General features: G+C 33.3%; 2 protein-coding genes across 3 annotated transcripts in view; one reads left to right on the top strand and one right to left on the bottom strand.

The window, feature by feature from the left end:
• Positions 1–49: 49 nt before the first annotated feature.
• LOC115890529 (histone acetyltransferase KAT2A) lies at positions 50–15,869 on the bottom strand. Of its 2 annotated transcripts, none has more exons than XM_030910776.1 (14): positions 15,810–15,869; positions 12,864–13,048; positions 12,327–12,420; positions 12,119–12,264; positions 11,790–12,058; positions 11,457–11,614; positions 7,828–8,064; positions 7,619–7,767; positions 1,835–2,043; positions 1,554–1,774; positions 1,262–1,498; positions 1,061–1,206; positions 808–898; positions 50–754 (listed from the first exon to the last, which is right to left on the bottom strand). In XM_030910776.1, the coding sequence occupies exons 2-14, from the start codon at positions 13,044–13,046 to the stop codon at positions 561–563; spliced, it is 2,334 nt and encodes a 777-aa protein (XP_030766636.1). In that variant the 5' UTR covers positions 13,047–13,048; positions 15,810–15,869; the 3' UTR covers positions 50–560. The 2 variants fall into 2 exon arrangements, with proteins under 2 accessions (XP_030766636.1, XP_030766635.1); XM_030910775.1 differs by lacking the exon at positions 15,810–15,869 and adding an exon at positions 13,207–13,281.
• Positions 15,561–21,328, top strand: part of LOC115890530 (histone acetyltransferase KAT2A-like) — a 25,250-nt gene continuing 19,482 nt past the window's right edge. The window contains exons 1-5 of the mRNA XM_030910777.1: positions 15,561–15,648; positions 15,730–16,014; positions 17,511–17,604; positions 17,670–17,815; positions 17,874–18,142. Of these exons, the coding sequence (XP_030766637.1) occupies positions 15,835–16,014; positions 17,511–17,604; positions 17,670–17,815; positions 17,874–18,142 (689 nt within the window). The 5' untranslated portion in view covers positions 15,561–15,648; positions 15,730–15,834. The remainder of the gene's footprint in view (positions 15,649–15,729; positions 16,015–17,510; positions 17,605–17,669; positions 17,816–17,873; positions 18,143–21,328) is intronic.

The raw sequence follows: 21,328 nt of genomic DNA, 5'->3' as shown, positions 1-21,328 counted from the left end.
GCTTTCCCTAAATCAATTATACAGGGTTTATAGGAAAAAAATCCAAGCCATTTAATTTGTTTATTTATTAACTTTAGCTTAAGTGTTGTAGCTCCACATACAGTGTGTAAAAAGTGTATTAAATCTATTTCAATTTTCTCAAACTTACTTTGGGATAGATCAACTGACCGAGATAATTTAATATACACATACACATGACATGCTGTATTACTTAAAATATTTATTAAGTAAAGAATCTTGTTTTCTTTTTATTATCTTTGTTAAATATATCTCTATACTATGAGCCATTGCTCCTTGATCAACTGCTGAATGCGGATATAATTGTCTTTTATAAGATTTTAATAGAGCAATGGCTTTAATTTGCGAGACTTTATTATATATTGCTGCTATTTATTGTTGTAACTGTATAGTTTAACGCTAAAATGTTTTTAACTTTTCATGATATTATAGTTATGGATTTGACTAGTCATTTTTATCGTCTATTATCCTGTAACGTTGTATAGATCTTTATTAAACTGGTTTTCCTTTTTTCATATTGGGTTTTTACTATATTTTTTTGTTTACTTATCCCACAATCCTATTTCCTTCATTTTCGTTTGAAAATATTGCTGCAATTTGACTGCACACTGATAATAAGGTGTCTCAGGGGAGTTATATACCTTACAATTTGTGAAAATTCGCATCATATCCGCTATAAATAACCGTCTAGATACATAATATCTTGACTTCAGTCTTTCAGTCATTGTTTTTAAATCTAGAAAAAAACATTTTAGTTACTTTTTACAAACCTTATAAAAATAAAATTACCCATAGGATATTTTATATGATCATAATAATCTGGAACTTCTTCTCTGTCAACTGGTACTCTAAAAGGCCAAGATGATTCGTGGTTTTTCACCTGTAAAATAATAGTAATCTCCCTTTACGTTATTCTGCTGCGCTTAAGTAAATCCCAAAATACCCACTTGGTCTACCCTACTATAAGAAATCTTATAGGAGCAATGGATAACCATATATTTTAAAATTTTTATCATAAAAAATCTGCTCATGAATTACTTACGGTATTTAGTACAGTCTTAAGCATACTAGTTAATGTATCAATATCTTGAGATTCTTCTAAATGTTGACCTCTAGTTGTTCTAGTGGCCGGTTTATATCCAGTCTCTTCTAAGCCTGGAATCGATTCAATCGGAATATTTTTTACCCCTAAAAAAATAATACAGAAGTAAGTAAAGAGCACTTAGATCTAAGAAAATCAAACCATCTTTAAAAAATGTTATTCCTGGATGAATCTTTGAAACTGTTTTTTGCTGTTGATAAATGAGTTGTGTAATAAATTTCTTCTGTCTCCTTATAACACTTGTTGCTTGGGTATAAATAATTTTTGGATTGAGTTCGCAGTGCATTAAAGTTGCACCTTCATATTCTTTAATATATCCTTGGTAGATTGTTTTACTTAATTTGATGTCTTTGGAAAATCCCTGTCTCTCAAAATAACCTGCCAAAGAGAACAATACCTTAATCAGATATTTTAGATGATATTATGATAATACCTATAGCATTTTTGTCCGCATATGTTAAGCAGTGATAAATGCCCTTTGAAATATGATAATCCTTTAAATGGTTCATTATGTGAGTACCATAACCCTTAATCTGTTCAAGCAAAGTAAGGGCACAGAAAACAATTTCCGTAAAACCTTGAGTAAAGAATGGACGAAAACATATACCTCCTATAGGATTACCGTTTTTTATTAGAGCTATAGTTTGATGTTTACTAAAAAAATATGAATAAATACAATGTTATATAAATACACCTAAATAACCATTGACTTACGGATCAAACAGCAGCAAAGTTATATACTCTATAGGCATTCTAGGTAACTGACGCGAAAATACATTTTTTAGACCAATTAACCATAGCATTACTTGTTTAGATACAGGTTGCGTTAGACTGTTGCCAATTAAATGTAATTGAATAATGCCGTTACGTTCTTCTAATTTAGGAGCCTCATCTGTTGCTGGGGTGTTATCAGAGAAAACCAACTAAAAACATTAAAACTCTTTAAGTTAAATAGAGTTGACGTTGGAACTGTTGGTGTTACAACAACAAAATAAAACACTAGTTCACCATAATACATCAAACTGTCCTCAGTGTTGAAAGTAAAGTTTTAACACTGGGGAGGCGCGTTTTGCTAACCATAAAATAACATGTGAGCATAATTTGGAGCTGATTAATATTCAACTAGTATGTATTTATAAATTGAGTGTTATATGGTCCACTAAAAGGTGGAACTGAGGAACCTTGAATGGGAGTTCTCCAATGGTCTAAAGGGGCGTCCAGACCAGATGAGCGAACAGGAGCGAGCAAAAATTCGGGTATGTTAAATGGGAACGCTTAACTGGTGTGGACGGCTCTGCGAGCGAGCGAATGATTGCTTGCTCGCGCTCGACGCTGTTCCACGCCGTGTCGGTACATCAAAGAAGATTCGCGCTATTGCACGTTCGGTTTGGACGGGATTTTGTTTACCACGTTTGCAATCGAATATCAAAAATGGAATGGCCGAATGAAGTTGTTTTAGAACTAATAGAGGAGTACAAAAATCGCCAAAACCCGTAAGGTTATAGCTAGCCTGTCTCTAGGTGAAATTGCTTTTCGGTAATTCGTATCACTTTTCATGTCAGTTAAATCTAATAAGGTATTAAAATCTCTAAGTGACATCCGACAAAAGTTCTTAAATTTTCCAGAATCTTCTGTTTCAACATCGTTTAGTAAATTGTTACCACCATGAGAAACTCGATTTTCAAAAAGAGTTATTCCACCATCTCCTCTGCAGTCGTTTTCTCTTTTGACGTTTCAACAATTTATAAAATACAATGAAAGACACACAAGCAATAAGTTTTTCCGACATTATGAACATGAAGTGCCACACACCGATCAACGCCGAACATACAAATAACCGCTAGGTCTGGACGGAAGCTGATCATGTGCTCGAGAGCAGCAGAAATCACGAGCGAATTTGAATAAATGTTTGCTCGCGCTCGTTACTGCTCGCTCATCTGGTCTGGACGCCCCTTGACACTCGAAAACGTTCCTCAAAACTTACGACCGAGAAAAATTAAAGATTTTCTTTGATTTAAGTAAAAACAATATTCGGATTGTTACGGGGTTTTTAATAGGACACTGCAGTCTCCTCAACGAACACTTCAGTAGGTTGAAGCTAAGGAACAACGGCGAATGCAGATTCTGTGGGGAAAATTGTTTTCGTATTATGCTTCAAAATGCTACAATTCACTTCCTCCGTACCTTAAAAGCTGTCCGTCCATTGCAGGTTTCAGGAAATCTCTTGTTGATTTCAATTTAACTTTATAAAAGTATTATTGATTTGTATGTTAAGCTCATGTATAGGTGTTATACCGGATGCGTCTCAAAAGTGGCTCACCCCCTATAACTTTTTTATTTTTTCAGATAAAAAAAACAGATTTGGTGTGTTAGTATATGACATAAATTAGGATTGATTGACGTATTCAATTGTTTTCGGTCACTTCCTGTTTCACCGGAAATGACTACAACTTTTGATTTTTAAATGGCACCCTCGGTATTTTACTTTATTCGATAGAAAATTATATTCTGAATCGAATGACATATCATATGTCAACTTTTGACATATTCGCTCAAAAACAAATTGCATTTTAAAATTCAATCTTGAGTACCATGGCTGTATTAAAAACACTAATTTTTAATCAAGGGGCCTTGGAAAAATCGATTTGATCGTCTAATGTTTTTAGTGTCTTGTCCTGGCCGGTTAAAAGATGCCCAAATCGTATTTTTAATCATATCTCAATTTTTTCAAATGGAACGAGGGTGGCTCATTAGTATATTTGGAAAAAGCATTTTTTACGAATAATTTGATACCACACACTTGGTATTTCGAGTCAAATTTTCGTTATGAACCGCAAGTTACAATGTCAAATAAACCATATGCGAAATTGTCAAAAGTTGACATATGATATGTCATTCTATTCAGAGTGTCATTTTCTATCGAATAAAGTAAAAAAATACCGAGGGTGCAATTTAAAAATCAAAAGTTGTAGTAATTTCCGGTGAAACCGGAAGTGACCGAAAACAATTGTTTTATCTGAAAAAATAAAAAAGTTATAGGGATGAGCCACTTTTGAGACGCACCCGATATATGTCTTTTTTTTGTTCGTTTATATAATTTAGATTTATATTATATTAAAATTGTTATATTGTTGTATTACTATTGTATGTGTATTTTGTATTTTTTTAAGGTGGTTAGATTGAGTAGCGTATGCTAGATCTCGCCACTTACATAAATAAAGTAAAATATTATTATTATTATTATTATAATTAAAATGGGGAAACACCAGAACACCTTATCACTGAGTGCGCCGAGACGACAACCGTTCGTGCCATGAACTTTAGTACGGCTGATGTCGAGAATGAAGAGCTGGCCCCTGTGAAGCCGTCTCAGATACTGGGTTTTGTTAAAGCCTTGAGACTGTATGATGAGTTATAACGAGTTTTGTTCCCTTTTCTTAAGTTATAACGAGTTATAACTCAAGAAAGGGGAACACACAATAGATCTGTAAGGTCGCGGTGATTAACTCCCTTCCTAAACATTCTACATGGTCCACTAACCAAATCAGAGAAGCTAGACAAAACCAATTTGGCAAAGGCAGATCTACACGTATCCAGTAGCTGGTGCCAGTTTCAGCGGTACGCCAGCACTGGCATGGTAGTGCATCATATTTGTTGAGCCCCACTGCGGGCTCAAAGGCTTATTGTTGTCTTTTGTGTTAGCACTTTTTCGTGCCAGTCCAGCACAGACCTTAAGGATAATGCCAGTCACTGGCGTACCTTCGATCTACGAATTGGTACGGGAGACTGGCGTACTTCCGTACAGTGCGTAGTTTAATTGGTGTGAGTAAATATAGTAATTATTGAATTTTCCTAGTAGAATAGCCCAAAAACTAACTCAAAATGAAAGTTCTACGCAAGCTAAGAGCTGGTGTACCAGTGAGACTGGCGCCATATTTGAAGTGGAACTTCTTACAAATAGCTATTAAACAGAATGGTTTGAAGCACGTTTGAAAAAGAGGAGAGAGAAGTGAAACGTCGAAAAAGTAATAAATTAAAAATCAATAAATAATTTAATTAATTTGACTTTCACAAAATTTAGTTTAGTTGTAAAAAAATTGTATTAAAATGACCGTCTGTCCGTCTGAGGATTCCATTTGGGTACCTCTAATCCATGTGCCGAGTTTGGTTCCAATCGACCCATAATTAAGAAAAATCCTGATGATTTCGTCAATTTATAGGGGCATCGGTTCGAAACGCCGAGGGCGTCATCCTGTAGCCCGTCCCCAATTATACCGAAATCGACCCACATTTTTGTTCAATATCAAATCCTTAGTCCCACCCCGATGAAGATGTAAATGAAACGTCGCATCCAACTTTGCAGGGTGGGACAGTGTGCACCGTCGCTTACATAGCCTACACACCAAATTTAGTCGCGATCGGACGACATCAACTTTTGACGTTTCTTACGTCAAAACTAACTGTCACAGTGACACGTGTCGTACACGGTCAAGTTGGCCTTGGTCCATTCTATCGACATACCAAATTTCATGTAAACCGGACGATTTTTTGATTTGATTCATTAATGATGTGGTGTCAAAATATGGTCGTCAAATATAAACGTCAAAATGTGGAAAGATGGGGCCCATCGAGCCCCATTTACATTCAGAGTTTCAACCCCTTAGTTCACATAGGGTCCGAGTTACGTCGCTCCAAAGTTACCACTAGCTAGTTCGTGTGTCGCGGCCTTGACTGAAGTTTCACTTCAAAAATTGCCGACGTTTCAAATGGTTATTCTCATCTTTTTCAAAATCCATAGACTATTATGTGTAGTATCCATGCCAGCAGGATACGCTACTTACTTGCTTTTGACAAAAGAATCTTTTAGCTGAAAATAGCCTTGAAAAAGATTAAAAAGACGAGAATAAACGTCGAAATGTCGGTAATTTTTTTAAATAAAAGGTTTTTTATTTGTTGGTCCTAAACCTGCGAACGCCATTTTATATACATATAACATACGGACGCAAATCTACAACATTATCTTTATATCAAAATCGAATATTTATTTTGACTCCCCCTCATGAATCTTAATGCCTGTCATTTTCAAACGTCATCAAACACCTCCTAAATTACAGACAATTAGATGCATCCAAGAAAGTCAACATAAAGACAGAGGTAATGGTCCAATTCCTTCTAGTTTTGCGTCGCTTGGCTGATTTTGTTAGGCTTTGTCAATACCAACTGAGTAAAGTACGAACCAACCTAAGGAACCAACTAGAACATTAGGTATACTATATGTATACAGATAAAAATCTTATCCATAATACGTGGTACGAAAATTGTTTTTTATGACGAAGTGCAAACGAGTAAAATTTCCATTACGCAAAAATAAACTCGCGTGAAATAACAATAAACAGCGTAATAGAGAGATATCGCTAAACCGAATAGCGTGCATGGACGTTAATAAGGCCAGGTGTTATTTCCTCTACGTGAGGTGGTATTAACTCTCTTCATTTATAGTTATTGGATCGGAAAGAATACTGTTCGCGTCGCGTCCGCTATTTAAACTTAACCTTAACTTTGAGTTTAAAACTTTGAAATTGTTTTGTTTACTAGGTATTTTAAAACTAACGGACTAAAGTTCTTATTTCCAGTGCTTTATTGTTCAACGTCTGCCAGTGGGTTTAGGGCAACAAGCAACAAATTCTCTTAGAAGGGTTAAGTCGTCATCTGCTGTAAACCTAAGCCTCTTTATAGGTTCTTTAATATTGGAAGAGGTGGAATCCATATTTTGAGCCATATTTATTTAATTAAAACTAATCCCAGCTACTTAAATATCAAATTACCTAATAAAACTAAAGTAATAATTCAAAACAATTCAAACATAACCTAAAATAAAAGATCTCGCCGGCCGGCCGGCCCCGGTTGTCAAATACCCGCACATGCCCATTTAAGCAATTTTTAAACGTTATTTAGAAATAGCGCTTGGTGTAATTGATCCGCAAATTACGTCAGGCGGTAACGTTATTAACGGGTGTTGCGTTAAAAATTGACTCGCGCATATCGTAACCATGATAAGGTACGCGTAAATACTGCATGACGCTATTCGGTTTTCTCTCTAATAACTGTGCCGGTCAAGCGCTGTGCACAATTTTAGAGGCCATAAGTGGGCGTGCTATGTGCGCAAACTAGTAACCTAACTAGTGCCCGATTCCGAAAATTGGAACCACGAAAAACAATAAAGAAAAAACAAAGTTTATAATCTGTATAATCTGTGATGCTACGAGCGTCATCACTTAGACATCGTTTGTCTCTCTTGCACTGGCGCGTGAATGATTAGAACCCAAGAGAGAAAGCGATCGTTTTCTATCAAGGTTGTGACATGTTCTTAGTTGGTTCGTACTCTACCTTTTCTTAAACGAAACTCCAATTTATAAATAATAATTTAGATTTAATTATCTGTTGGTGTTAAGAATGTTAAAATAATAAATTCTACATAATAAAATAAGAAAATCTTACATCAGATCCCGTCTTAAAATTGGGATCGTCCATGTTATTAAGTATTTGGTTCACTGTTTCTTGGGGTAAATCTTCAAACGCTTCTTCTTGCGCACCTTTGCGTCTCTTTGCTTCTTTGGGGGATGTATCAGATGGTTTTAAGGCTTTTCCTGATTAATTTAATCAATAAAATGAAAATATACTTTATTATAAATAATAATTTTACTTACCTGAAGAGACTGACAAATTCGTTAAACTATCTTTATCTACACCCCCGGCAGCGGGTTTTTCAAATTCCTGACCTTTTTTAGGTGAGAAAAGAATTCTATTAGCTTTTAAACTATCCAACGAATTCAATGGTTGTGGCTTAAAATCTATATCCCAAATAGGGGAATTTGGAGAATAAATTTCTTCTTCCAACTGATTCAAAAATGGAGGAAAATTATTCAACAGCATTGTTTTTCTCTCTAAAAAAACAATATTCTGAATACATGGTCTGCATTTTAATGTACAAGACAAAGATAAAAGCTTTTACTTATATAAATACTATAATTATAGAGTTAAAATTGATTACATTATGATATTTTTATGTTACACTATACAGGGTATCCCAATATTCCGTGGACATAGAACTACTACGTATTTTTAGAATCAAAATAAGTTCATTGGACACAATTTACCTCCATAGAAGAGTGCTTCGTTTATCCGCTAGATGGCATCAAACTTTAACAAAATAAACACATTTTTTCAGATGTTTTAAGAACCATTATTCCGATTTGAATGAGATTTTGGATGTCTATGTTTTGCTAAGTGCTTTAACATTTGGCTTTTACAAAAATCAAGAAAAAGTACGGGGAGGCTGAAAACTACCCCCACCCTTACATAAATTTTAGTATAAATATTTTTCATCTCCACCGACGACATATTATCTTTTCGTAAAATGATTCTTCTAGTATTTACTACATTTTTTTATCTCTTCTCTTTATTGTAGAAAAACGCTACATCGCATAGTTTTTGAGAAAAAAAATTGTGGAGAATTTAATTTTCCAAAGCAGACCTACAAAATATACAGGGAGTTCTAATATTCCGTGAAAATAGAACAAATACGTATTTTTTGGATCGCAATAAGTTAATTGCCCATAATTTACCTTTATATAAAAGTGCTTCGTTTGTCCGTTAGAGGGCATCAACCAAGAATAAACCCGAACGTTAATTAATTTAAAAATTATTATTTTTTAAGCTTCTTATGAAGCTTACTAGCGTGTACCCGCGAATTAATTATTTGTAATGGTGATGATAAGGCAAAGCAAGAATTTCCATTAACATACCAACTGAATAAAATTTTCTCACATTTATGTCGGCATGAGAAAAAACAATATGGCGATATTATTATATAACTTGGTAATATTTGAGGGGTAGTTTCATCTCGTTGGAATTTGACTTTCGAAAAATCCGTTTGCCAAAAATAAGCTTTATACGTCAAGCAGTTTAAGCAGAATCGTGGTTAATCAATTACCCAATTTTTTGGAACACACTGTGACAGATACTCTACACGGTGACACTAGCAACAGAAGTTATAGATCATCTATATCTAATAGTACACACCATAGAATAACTAACTGAAAGAAATGAAAACTCCTATGTTAAAGCCTGGAAACACGCGCTCGACGCGATCCAAGCGGGCTACTGGCAGAACTAAAAGTTCGCGCCATATTTTTAAATGGACCTTTACTGCCAGTTCATAAGTTTTTTACTTATATTTGGTAATTTCAATCTAGATTATGAACTTATTTGTAACAAAACATTTTACAAAAATAAAATAATGTATTTTGATACAAATAAATTAATAATTAGGTTGAAATTATCCCTGAAATTAGAATAAAACACGAAAAATTTGTAACTTGATTATTTTATTATAACATTGTTAATAAAATTACATATAACACATTCAACACTATACAAGTATATATAAAAGTTATCAGAATTTATACAATCAGTTATAAGTAATTATAAAAAAGGTTATAAATTATAAATAAATAATTCATTATATAAAAGACATATAGTTACCGTGAATATAATTTGGTATAACTTTAATCTCAACTTTAATGACCTATTCAAATAGAAACATCTTACAATTCACATTATATAATACACAAAGCCAAGGGACAAAATTGTTATTAAATCTATTCTCGATGACTCGAAGCATTTTTTTTTCAAATAAAACAGGACATATAGGGCTTATAAATAATACAAGGGTATAGAAAATATATAAATAAGTAAATACAAATATATTTTCAACCTAATGATTAATGATTATACTCGTTTAAATAAATAAATGATCTTTTTAAAATTACTTGTTTGTCTTTGCAAATTTGTATATTTAATATTTATCTAAAAGCGTACACTTACATAAATTACTGCACAACCTTTAAAATTAAGCTTTTAATATGTTATACAAATTCTTGATTCGATATAAATACACTTAAATAAAACTTTAAAATTAATGATCTTCCAAATTTCTGAGACAGCCATTTTGTTGAAAGAATTTGTTTTGATTATGAGAAATTTCATAAAAATTATCACAGGGATTAATTAATCTTATATATTAAACTACTTGGCTTTTAAATTTCACAATCCTATCGTCCAAAATACTCTAAATTCGCAAAAATCCGTAAAATATTCCCATAAAAACAAATCACAATTCACTTCCACTTCACAGAAACTGACAGACATTGCCAAATATGGAATGACGTTTATTTTTCAATTTATTTTACTGATCTAACTGATCCGGGTCACTTAGAAATTAAATTTTTATTAAATTATTTAATTATAATTGTTTCTGACGAAAGCAACTTCATATCAATGTTTATTCATAGGGTAACAAAGCACATCGCTGTTAAATTATCAACATTTTATATAAATATTTATATTTTTCAACTACTCCAACTACTCCAATTACTCCACAGAGAATCAAACGAATTGTTAATTAAACTATACTCTGTGGATGACTTGATAAAATCATGATGAAATTAAAGTCCCTAGATGAATATCTAGGGACTTTAGATGAAATTTCTACGCAGCGCCATCTATCCCTCTACTGGCAGAAACTCCGCCGTGTTTCCAAAATTCAAATGGCAGTTTCATCCGCCTGGTACACACTAATAACCACACCACAGCAGTAGTCACTTAAGGTACGCGCACGCTGACCAGCGCCGCACTCGCCACACGAATCGCCCTTTTTTTTCTTGTCGCGCACACTGAGCCGTACCGAACGCGCCGCATTAGTCGCTATTTTGGTTCTTTTTGCCCCTACTACACCCGTATTTGCCAATCGAATTTCTCATCAGTCGCTTCAAGAGTCCTGTCTGCGGTGATAAGCGTGTTTTTTAATATTTCTCGACAACGAATGACAACGAACAAGAAATTATAAGCTCCTTGCTAATAGAAGAAGAAATCACGAGAAAGAATCGAAAGTTATAGGGTCACAATATTTGCAAAAATCCACATTATTTCCATATTTGAGGATGAACTAAAAATTTTTCAATATGAGCCATGAAAAATTTCTTTAAACGTTCTTAGCATATTGAATTTCTAATCTCTTCTTAGGCTACCTACGTAGAGTCGAAGGAATTGCGTGTGACGTCAGCAGCACTAGCCGCATTTATCGAAAATCATTCTGGCCCAATAATGCTGGCCGCATTTTCGTCGATGCGATTCGTGCGGCTCTGGCTAGTGTGCGCACCTTCATTGAAAGTAATACAAACAATATTTTTCTTCGGTCGACGCGGCGCGTGCGGCTCTGGTCAGTGTGCGCGTACCTATAGGCTACCTTATTTATTTTTTCCCTATAAATACTCACCTGAACTCATTTTGTCTCGCTCCAAATAGAACTGATCCATTATTTGCTTTCTAATGTATTTGAATACTGCCCTCAATAAAGTTCTACCAAATATCTGTGTTGTATCATAATGGGGCAATGAGTCACAAAATGTAGGTACATAACAAAATGCCAACCATCTAAAAATATATAATATACATATTGTACCTAAATAACAAATATGGTTAAGTGTTATAACACTTAATAATTATTATTGATTATCTGATAATTTTAAGGTAAAAATATATTTGAGGGAATTTAGTTAAAGATAAAATAAAAAAATGAATTCAATAAATCATACTTATATTATCTTACCTTTTGTATTCAATTCTATAAAGAGCAGCTTCCTCTTGATTTGCTATGTACTTCTGATCACATGGACTTGGAAAATCCCAAGTATTCAAACACTGAAATAATATCTCAACTAATTCATCCATAGTTTTCAATTCCTGGCCAATATGGGAGTACTTATATAGCAACAAGTTTGTTACTGCTTTATGTATACTTGGCTTTTCAAAAGGTGGTTGTCCAAGAGGACTCTCTACTACAGGCTTTTCTAATGTTACAACACAATTTTTTAATAGCTGCAATATTATAATTTTATAATATAAAAATATTTGACTAACATACCTTATTAACATTACCTTAAAAAGATACAAATAAACTTTTTTTGTATCAGTATTTTCCTCACTACACATAGCTGCATACATGTTATCTATATCCACAACCATACTCAGTAGCCAGTTAATAGTTTCAGAACGTTTAGGAATTAGGTGAAGAATGTGACTTTCTTGAATAAAGAACACATCAAAATGCTGCATAAAATTTATGCTGTAAATTGCATATACTCACCTAAAGTATGATCACATTTACAGGGTTCTTCAGAGGTAATAGGCATATCAGATTTCTCTTTTCTCTTCCATCCGATACATTCACAACCTGCACCCTGAGAAGTTTTAATAAAAATTAAATACCATTCAATACTCCAATACATCTGAACTACGCATTTTTTACATTAAAGTAAGTAGGTAGTTTGTAAATAGGTACATGTATTACCTCAAGGTATTACCTGTGGTATTACTATATGTAATAATGGGCGCATTCAGTAAACACACCGGTTAGTCCACCGGTGCAGAAAATTAAATTGAATGCCAATGGTAACTCACTGGTTGATTCACCGATCACTTGAGAGCCTACCGTATTTTGTTTCCGGTTTATTTACGTACCGGTAACTTGATTGTTCAATGAAAAGTTATCGGTAGGTCTTCTTTACCGGTTAATACCAGTGTGGGTTTACTGAATGCGCCCAATGAAAACAAGTACACTACAACTTTGAAAAAAATATTTTTTTATTCAAAAACCACAACAAATGTAAGAATTTATTCTTACCTGGCATTTTGAGTAGACGGCGAGTTTTTGAAGCTTTTTAGGTAAAGTAAACGATAAAATTTGTTGTTTCTTCTCTTGAATATTTTTCAATTTGTTTAACCGGCTTCCATATTCTTCAATTTTTTCTTCCGGAATAACGGGTTTAACATCAATTGAATTTGATGTACCTTCTTCAGAATTCATTGCTAAATAATTAACACTTAATATTAGACGTTAAGAGCATAGAAGTTGGAAAATAAACACAGTAAAATCAAAAATTTAGGCTGACTTGGATTAAATATGAAATAATAGATTAATGTTAAATAATAAATATAGTGAAGTAAACAAAGAAATGGCAGTTTACCTAACCACAAAATATTTGCCGCCAACTGTCACCTGTCACTTGTCACAGACATTTTAAAGATTTAAAGACCTTTGTGTGCAACCAATGCCTTCTATTAAAAGATCAGCCGACGGGCGAGATTTATGACGTCACGCTAGTTAGATATAACGGATTAATAAATATGTTGTAGAATACATGGAAAACATAATTATTCCTCAGATTTTTGGTTTGTATTTTAAAAATGATATAGTTTAAATGAAATATACATAATATACAGTTAATAACTACAACATATATACCTATTTATAGTAATAAATACTTTGGCAAATAAACTATGAACCATACATATGCAGCAAATGTTTTACAATGTACAAATAATGTATAGGTACATAAGATAATGGGTAAAATGTAAATATATTTTAAATTTTGGGGTTTGAAAATCGATCTAATTTAACAAAAAACATTGAATATCTACTAATAGTGATGTATTATTATTTGCATTCACAAAATTTATATGTTTATTTTGCAAGTATCAATGTTCGAAAAATTATATTTACAAATAATACAATATTATCTAAAAAAAGGCGTCAGCGATGGCTATGAAATGAAGATCGCTGGCATTTTATATGTTAAATTATTCTAAAATTTTTATTTTCTTGGGATTTTAGGTTCGGGAAAAACGCTGATTAAGTTTTCATTTGGGTTTTCATTATTTTTATTTGGTTTAAAAAACGTTTCGGCTAACTATAGCCTTCACAGTGTTGTGTCATATGAGAAAAATAGTGTCGAATATAATCCAAAAAATTACATAAACAATATAATCTCACCTCATAATGTTTACTGCAATTAATAAACTAATATAAACTTATCAAAAGATGACCACATATTTTTTAAAATTATTATTCTTAACACTAAAATTATCTACATTGACTATGGAGTAGGCAGTAAACATTATGTGCGTGGTGTGCATATTTTATATGCAATTTTTTGGATTATATTCGACACTATTTTTTTCATATGACACAACACTGATGGAGGCTATAATGTTAGCCGAACCGTTTTTTTTAAACCAAATAAAAATAATGAAAAACCAAATGGAAAATCAATCAGCGTTTTTCCCGAACCTAAATTCCAAGAAAATCAAAAAATTTAGAATATTTAGAATCAAGGTTCAAGAATATCAAATTTTCCAAGATTGTAAAATTCTAGTTAATTATTTTATGTGTACAGTTATTTAGGGAATGTCATCGATGTTCATTTCCAAGCCAACTAGACGCCGATTTTTTCGATGATACGGTATAATTTTACGTAAAATGTAAATAACATTAGACCAATTAAAACAAAGAAATATGAATTTCTTAGTATTCTTAGTAACACCTTTATTCTTAAAACTTAATTTTGTATTATGCAAATATACCAATTTTATTGTTATTTTATTCATATTGTATTCAGCCATCACTTAAATATTTGATATTAATTTGGTATTATAAATAATCAATACTATTCATTAAAAATTACTGAACAAATATATGTTATGCTTAACATACATTATATATTATCAAACAAAAACACATTCTTCTTTTAAACTGTATCAGTCTTGTCTTTACAAAAATCTTTTTAAAAATTTGAACTCAAAATAATAATCTTTTTCATGATCTCTAATACACATATTCTTTATTTTTCCCTAGATCATAATACCTACTTACGTGTTTGAATCTATCGAAGCTGAACCAGCAACACTTGAGTGGAGATTCCACAATATGAATAAAATAAACATAATTGTCCAGTTTTCATTAATACCATCATGGGAGAATATTATTTTAAATTTTATTAAAGATATTTTCAATAAAATTCTCTTGATTTATAACTCGTACCCACTTTTCTTGCTCTTCCGGACACTTTAGGCTGCCTAGTATAATAACTATCCTTAGTAACCATCCTTTCCACCAGGAACACAACAAAGATGAGGCATAGCACCAATAACACACTCCACTTAAGCTTTATTGATGAATTGTTAGAGTCTTAAAAACACACACAAAAAAATCACGATAAGTAAAAAATGTATGGGCACTTTTAGGTTAAATCACTTGCACAACGTGTAATTTTTAAAATTTCTATTTTTTTGTGCGAAACCGAGAGTGACCATATATCTGGTAGTAGTTTATGTCACTTCAACACCAAAATAATTAGTTTTTTGCACTACAATAATAAATAATACCAAAAATCAAAGAGTTAAAACCAAAAATCAACCGACAAAATATGAAACGGAATCTAACCCAATATCTAAGTATGTACAGCTGATGAAGTAAACAAAAGTCCGCCCGTAGGCTGATCTTTTAATAGAAGGCATTGGTGCAACATATGTGCATGTGCAACTCAACGTTGCTGCTTTGGTTGCGTATCGTTTTGTTGGGATTTTTTTTGTTTGGGCCGCTTTAGATTTTTATCGGCGTACGTTGACGGGTGGGTAGTCAGTGCCTTGAATTTGTATCTGTGGCCTTGAATAAAACGATTCTAACCTAAGTTTATTTGTTTTTGTTTTAGTCTGTTTTGGTCTGAGTTGTGTTATCGTTGTGATTGGTTGTGATTATAGAAAACAGAGGAATGAATTAATTTTTACTGACCATTTATCCACTTGATTGATTGGCAATGGATTCAGGAGGAGGATCATCATATCCAGCCGCTGTTATGCCTGACCTTCAGGCAAAGAGAGTAGAGGAGTATGGAAGTCTAAGCAAATTGAAAAGCATTCAAGACAAGAAACAACAAATTTTGTTGTTTTCTTTACCCAAAAAACTACAGAAACTAGCAGTTTATTCAAAATGCCAGGTTAGAGAATTTGTATTATACCTATTTGAGATAAACATCTATGTTTTATTTATCTATGTAAGTCACAGCAGGGTCACAGCTCACAGCCTATTAGTACCAGCCAACTTAACGTCTTTTACTTTGAAATTTATGCCCACTTGCACCGTTTGTATAAACTTTGTTTAAGGGCTAAACAGTGATTAACTATACATATTTTATTATAGTTAATCACTGCTTAGCCTTTAAACAAAGTTTATACAAACGGTGCAAGTGGGCATTAGAATCCTACCTAAATAATTCTCTTATTTTATATAACAGATCTGATTCTGGGCTTCACTGAAATTCTGAGTACCTACTCATAGGTATGTGTAGGAAAATTGGCGCAGAAAAAGAATAAATGAAGTGGGATAGTTATCGTCCGTGTTGTAGATTTTCCCCACTGCATAAAAATCTAATATTTTTATAAGTACTGCAATTGTAACGAATTTCTGGTGTCAGTTGGACAACTTATTTACCTATAAGAATTTACCTTATTTACCCATAGACAACTTTGTGTATTGGTGTATTTACCTATTAAGAGATCCACGTTTCCAAGTGTCTGAAGTCAGTTGGAAATGTGCGTCTCTTAATTTCAGCATTCTCATGTGTCCAGTTTGTCCATTTATTTTAGCATTGCCTGTACAAACAAATTTAGAGTCCCATACCAATCCAGCTGGCTTTGGAATTACTTTACCTGTTTTAACTATTTTCTCTGTTGAGGAATTTTCATCATTTATTATTTTTTCTTGTTGATGCTGAACTGGTAACAGTGGTAACTATCAACATTTGAGTTGCACAATATAATTTGGTAGTTTAATAACAATATACATAATTTGGTTTTATAGATATTGCCTCGGATATTGCAATAATCTTGATGATTCTAGAAATATATTTTTAATATTTTTTTTTAAATATATTTTTTTTTGCTTGACATACATTATAACCAATTAATTAAATTAAATTTTTGAGGGGGCTATCGGATTGTTCCACTGTGACTAATCGATTATTCCCAACACTAAAAAATACACCAATAATAACCTATGTGTACCTCCCTGGTGAATCTGTCGACACTTTTTTAGCATTAAATTATGTCGCACTTAGACTTTACGTCAGAGGTTTACTTAGTAACTTTTACCCTCAAAATTCCATTAGAATCGTTTTAAGCACTTGATAGAAGGTTATTATAAAATGAATAATTTACCCCCTGTAGCTAGGAAACAAAGCAGAATCGGACATATACTAATATAAGAAATAAATCTTCTTTTTATGTGTGGAATCTCCCACGAGATATGGCATATGATTTTTGAAACATCAGGATAGTTTTATTGCTCTTCGTTATAAACTAGATAGTCATCTAATACCTGCATACTATATAATATACTGTGACTGAGGATTATATTTTGTTCTAAAATGCTAAATCAAATCTGACAAATTAGATGGTTTTCTATTTATCTATTTTTTTTATTATAACCTCCCAGGATTTAAGTTGCCCCTGCTTAGGATGGAAGAGGATAGAGAAGTCTGACATGCCTACAACCTTTGAAGAGCCCTGTAAATGTGGTCATACTTTAGGTGGGTATATAAATTTGATGATATACTACCATCTTCTGTATTTTAATGTAATTTGTTTGTTCCAGAAATTCATGTTTTTCACCTAATTGCTAAATGTGCTGACACTATTAACTGGCTATTGAGCATGGCGGTGGACGTTGATACCATGTATGCAGCTATATGCAGCGAAGAGAATCTTGATGCAAAAAAAGTTTACTTATATATTTTTGAGGTAAAAATATCAGGTTGTATGATTCTAGTTTTTATGTTACAAAATTTAAATATTGTAGCTGTTAAAAAATTGTGTTCTGACACTAAAAAAACCTGTAGCAGACGGTATTCTTGGACAGCCGCCATTTGAAGAGCCCAATATACAAACGGCACTATCAAACCTATTGCTCTATAAATACTCACATACTGCTGAGGAATTTAAAACCATGGACGAATTTGTTGATATAATATTTCGACATTTAAACATTTGTGACTTACCAAGTCCATGTAATCACCAATTTATTACAAATTTTGAGGATGTTGTTCTTTATAGAATTGAATATGATAGGTAAGGTACCGTTTTGTTAATAAAATTTTAGTCACAATTTTTTGATACTTTAATAGCTTTTTAAGCGTGTAATCCTGATGTTACCATTTAACTTTGGTATTAGTCTAGGGCTGTATATATTCTAAAGGACTGATCGATCGCGTCAAATCGCCGCCATCGCAATCGCCGTGGATGCTTACGTCACGCAGGGACATCCCAATGACAAATGAAAGAATACAAGGACAAATAGCACCCGAGACCAAACTGTGACCATTCTTCCAAACAGTGCCGTGTCACATATTTTTCTTAACATAGCCGCATGAAGCGATATTTATATTTTTGATAAATGTTTTCACTACGCCTATGGTGTATCTGGTGGTATCATATTAATTAATTACGAAAAAAACGTTAAAATGTTAACAAAAAGTACAAAACTAGTATCGACGTATAGCACATACCAAGTACATATAATATCAGAGAAATAATTATCGAATTCAATAAAAAAAACGCTAAAAAGGTGTAGTGGACTGTTTATTTCCCTATAAAACGTAACTCCCGGCTCTTATCATTGCGCCTTTTACACTTGAAAGCTGAACAAATTACCATTGTAATACAGTTTATGCAAAGTTCACTACACACACAACCAACGAACCAACTAACATCGCTAAAATTGTTGCTGATGGCCAGCTGATGACTCATTCGTTATGTCTAAAAAAATGGCGTCTAAGGTCACAAATTCTGCTGCAGCTCGTATATGGACGTTACATGTCCATGTATTCTTTAAGCCCCGTTCTCAGAACGACGTCGTGTCGCGGGCGACACGTTAAAAGGACCAATGAGATTTGTACAAAATTCAAACAGCTGTCAATTTTAAATTTAGTACAGCTCTCATTGGTTGTTTGAAATGTCAAACTGTGTAGCCAGCGACACGCTAAGGTCACAAATTCTGCTGCAGCCCGTATATGGACGTTACATGTCCATGTATTCTTTAAGTTCCGTTCTCAGAACGACGTCGTGTCGCGGGCGACACATTAAAAGGACCAATGAGATTTGTACAAAATTCAAACAGCTGTCAATTTTAAATTTAGTACAGCTCTCACTGGTTGTTTGAAATGTCAAACTGTGTAGCCAGCGATACGACGCAGTTCTGAAAACGGGGCTTTAGTCATTGGGACCTCCTCTCTACAGTGCAGCGGATGGTAATTCTAGCGGGACAAAATATCAGGTGCAATGTTTGGGACTTAAAATCTAAAAATGTAGCAAATGGTCTCATATATAGCAACCATATGGTTAAATTTATTTATTTATTAATAACATAATTTATTAATAAATAAATGAATACAAGATAATAAAACTATTATAATATTCGTACATGACACACAAAAACGTTACTGTAAACCTGTAAACTATTATTGCCAAGTAAATAAAATTATGGTATCAGGTGAAATGCTTACAAAAAACTCTATTTAGCAGTTATTTTTTTATTATGTTTCATTTTTATGCTATCTGACTGAAATGAAACATTTAGGCGTCCACCTGCTAAGCTTGAACTCCCTGTGACTAACAAAATGCATTCTGGCCACAATTTATTCTATTTGCGAAAATTGTTTAAGGAAAAGCCATTTTCTCCACTTCCGATATAAAACAATGAAAACTGATCGCCAGATGGGTCGCACCTTTCTTTTCATCGTCACTAAGGGTACAAACATAGTGGGGCATCTCGATGCGATGCTCGCCGCGATGCATCCTACACGCACGTTTTAAGCACTGTTTTAAAATGGCGAGTAAGTGCGCGTAGGATGCATCGCGGCGAGCATCGCATCGAGATGCCTCACTATGTAGGTATTCTAAGAGAGTTAGGATCCAAAAATTACATCATGACATCCCACAAAACGGTCAAACGGGTCTTAGATGTTGGTTTTAAAACGCTTTTTTTTTCTTGAGGACTTCAAAAAATTCTTGTCAGCTGAAATGGAGAGACTCCCAAAAATCATGTTTTTTTTCAACAATTTAAAACATCCGGTAAAAATAAATATGGGCATAGAAACGACAAACATTCTAGCATCAAAATTGCTTACTACTTTTTGATCACTATTGGTAAATCAAAAGATCAACATCATTCAATATATCGGTATTTGAAAGAAAGTGAAAGTTTGTTATCTGCAGAACAAAAGCTTGAAGGATTTTAACAAATAATATACGTACAGTAAAAAACCTTTGGCAGTCTTCAACATAATTTGGCTTTGGAATAAAATTTATAAGCACTTGTAAATATTTTGTTTTCGTATGACCTCTGCCTTGCTCAGCAGAAAACGACCAAATTTTGTTGATAAAAACGTATTGAAATACAAAGAATATATACAACCCAAAAATAATTCATGCATTTTTATATCAATTGGAATGTCTACTAGTAATTCTTATAAACTACTAGTTATTCTTATTAGTATACACATTTTTTGGCTTATTTCTAATCAAACGGTTTTGCCCCGCTAGACTTATATTCCGCCGCACTGTGCGCTCAAAATAACTGTCACGAGTGTCACGGTCTATAATCTTTAGCGCGAACTTCAACTCGGTCCCTAGATGACATCTTGATGACATGAAAAAACTGACAGTACAGGAAGATAGGAATCGAACTATCCTTATCTCTATAATATCCTTGGGTATTAGTATTAGCACAGATTAGGTATCCTATAAGTATACAGATAAAAATCTTGTCCCTAATTCGTGGTACGAAAATTGTTTTTTTTATGACGATGTGCAAACGAGTCAAATTTCCTGTGCGCAAAAATAAACTCACATAAAATAACAATAAACAGCGTAATAGAGAGATATCGCTAAACCGAATAGCGTGCATGGACGTTAATAAGGCCAGGTTTTATTTCCTTTACGTGAGGTGGTATTAACTCTCTTCATTTAAGCTACACGCACACTGGTGCGATCACGATCACGATCACGATCAGGGCAGCAATAAAGTGTTTGTACACTTAAATCCCTGATCGTGATCGTGATCGCGGCCGTGATCGCGCCAGTGTGCGTACAGGTTTATAGTTATCGGATTGGAAAGAATTCTGGTCGCGTCGCGTCCGCTATTTAAACTTAACCTAACTTTGAATTTAAAACTTTGAAATTGTTTTGTTTACTAGGTATTTTAAAACTAAAAGGCTAAAGTGCTTATTTCCAGTGCTTTATTGTTCAACGTCTGCC

This window comes from Sitophilus oryzae, unplaced genomic scaffold, assembly GCF_002938485.1.
Source record: "Sitophilus oryzae breed Bouriz unplaced genomic scaffold, Soryzae_2.0 scaffold_882_pilon_pilon, whole genome shotgun sequence".
NCBI lineage: Eukaryota > Metazoa > Arthropoda > Insecta > Coleoptera > Curculionidae > Sitophilus > Sitophilus oryzae.
This window is presented reverse-complemented; position numbering and strand designations above follow the sequence as displayed.

Bases quoted from the DNA above. Each gene is read 5' to 3' on its own strand.
- LOC115890529 (XM_030910776.1), bottom strand. From the start codon at position 13,046: ATGAATTCTGAAGAAGGTACATCAAATTCAATTGATGTTAAACCCGTT. The intron at 7,768-7,827 runs GTAAGTAAAATT...TAAATTAATCAG, and splicing joins GAATTTGTCAGTCTCTTCAG to GAAAAGCCTTAAAACCATCT. The intron at 899-1,060 runs GTAAGTAATTCA...ATTATTTTACAG, and splicing joins TTAAGACTGTACTAAATACC to GTGAAAAACCACGAATCATC.